At 58.0% G+C, this 2,106-nt stretch overlaps 1 protein-coding gene across 1 annotated transcript in view; it reads right to left on the bottom strand.

Annotated features, from left to right (window-relative positions):
* The window catches only part of PPID (peptidylprolyl isomerase D), a gene marked incomplete at its 5' end in the record, with an annotated part of 10,859 nt that extends 9,614 nt beyond the window's left edge, over positions 1-1,245 (bottom strand). Inside the window, 2 exon segments of the mRNA XM_014582399.1 lie at positions 347-453; positions 1,105-1,245. Of these exon segments, the coding sequence (XP_014437885.1) occupies positions 347-453; positions 1,105-1,245 (248 nt within the window).
* Positions 1,246-2,106: the final 861 nt, after the last annotated feature.

Here is a 2,106-nt window from a genome sequence, read left to right as displayed (position 1 = left end):
GGGGAGCGGCCTTAGAAGAAAAACTTTTAAAAAAAAAAAAAAAAAAAAAAAAAGCACCAGGCACACACAGCCAGCTCCACAGGGAAGACTGTTCGAATCCCGACCCCAGCAGCTGAAAACACACCAGGCAAGCGTGCATGCATGTGTGCCCCAGACCCCGACAGGAGGGGCTGACGGGAAAGGGTGAGACGCAGGCACGCCGCGCCGGGGTACTTCCCTCCTGGACGAGGGCATGCGCCTTCTGACGGGAAGAGGCTCTAAGCATCCTTGTGAGTTCCTGGTGTCTGAGCGCAAGCATTCCAGACACCTCCAACCTGTACGTCAACAACACGCGTCTTCACTTTACCTTATAATGGAAGTTTTCATCTTCAAATTTTTCACCATAAATACTTTCTCCACCTGTCCCATTCTGGTTTGAGAAGTCTCCACCCTGAATCATAAATTTCTTGATAACTGCAGAGAAAGAAAACGGCTGTTAGTGACTGAGACAGCGCCCCATCTAAGGCTGCTCCCTTAGGCCCGACCCAGGGACGTCGCTCCCGACCACCTCTGCTCACCGGCCCACCTACTGCCTGACCCCCAACACTCAGTGTGCACTCACAGCACCTCCCCGTAAACTGTCGCTGAAAGCCCGAAGTCAGACCTCACGTCTCTCCCACAGTATCAGACTCTACTTCCCACAAAAGCCATGGCGACCTGTCCCTTCCTGCCCGCCTTGTCCCCTGTGTGGCTGGCAGGGTGCCGAGCAGCACCTGCTCATGGAGACCAGTCTCACCAGGCAGGCCTGCTCTGCCGGAACATCTCACACAGACATCACCGCTGTGCTCAGGGTGGCCAGACCACCCCTCTGAGCTCTCCAGGGCTCCTGGTCCTCAGCCCCAGCTGTGACGGCAGGTGACAGAGCTTGAGACAGGGCACGGACGCTGGCAGCCTGGAGGACTCTGCAGCCCCCGCCACCCTCCCTGCGTGAAGCCCACAGCACACAAGCTGCTCTCTGCTCCCACCCCGCACCCTCTACCTCTGCTGGAGGGCTTTCTCCCCAGACTCCTAGATAGCAGTGGACGGTGCAAACGAGGACTGATCAGGTTCAGAACATGCACATACTTCGATGGAAAGGGCATCCTTTGAAGTGGAGAGGCTTCCCAGTTGTGGGTCCAAGGCCTTTTTCTCCTGTACACAATGCACGAAAATTCTCTGCAGTTTTGGGTACAATATCTGCAAATAACTCCAAGACAATTCGACCAACTGAAAGAAAAGAAAAGGAAATCTGGTCAGTATGCAAAACTGCCCAATAGACGCGTCCACAACAAAGCGACAGTTCCAGGACGACGGAGGGGTGGCTCCAGAGTCACCAAGCTCCCAGGCTCCCTGTCGTGTTTACAGTTTGGAGGACACGGTACATGATCAGAAACCACCACCATGCTGCGCACGAGCGGGTGCCCTGAACGGCCGGCCCCGTGTCCTTCTGACCCCCAGCCAGATAAGCCAGCACTCGACCCTCCCTTTCTTTGAAGCAGGATCTCCCTGTGCCTGTCACACACCACTCGGTGCCCGTCCTCCGAGTCACACGCACACTTGCCTCATCTGCCCACCTGCTGACCGGCACAGGCTGACCCCACCATCCCGGCTAGTGAGAAGGCTGCTGCAGGGACCCGGGGTGCAGGGTCTCGGGCTCACCCTGGCTTCCTGGAATCTGAGCAACCCTCCTGGCCCACATAATGTAAGTAGCTCGGCTGCACTTGAACATACTCTGAACCTCCACCCAGAACCTTACCCACAGGACCGCACGACCTTCTGGTGGTGGGGTGGCCGAGCTGCAGGTGCAGAGGAGCGAGTGCTCTGTACGAACTGCCCAGTGCGGCCTTGCAAGCAACACCGAGAAGGCTGCCCTCAGGTGACTGCCCACAGTGTTCAAGCAACTAGGGCTACTCCGATCAAGTAACCCGGGCGGCCCCAACACGCCACCCAGGACGGCTGGGATACACTAACCCGGGACTCGGTTACAAGCGACCCGCTCCCGGTCCGGAGAGCAGAGGACCCGGGGCTGGGCCGCGCTGGCGTCCCCCACCTCCGTCGGCACGGTAACTGGAGACGCAAGCTCCCCCC

Source organism: Tupaia chinensis, unplaced genomic scaffold, assembly GCF_000334495.1.
Source record: "Tupaia chinensis unplaced genomic scaffold, TupChi_1.0 Scaffold143591_1, whole genome shotgun sequence".
NCBI lineage: Eukaryota > Metazoa > Chordata > Mammalia > Scandentia > Tupaiidae > Tupaia > Tupaia belangeri.
The sequence above is the reverse complement of the archived record's forward strand: the minus strand, read 5'-3'. Positions and strand labels throughout refer to the sequence as shown.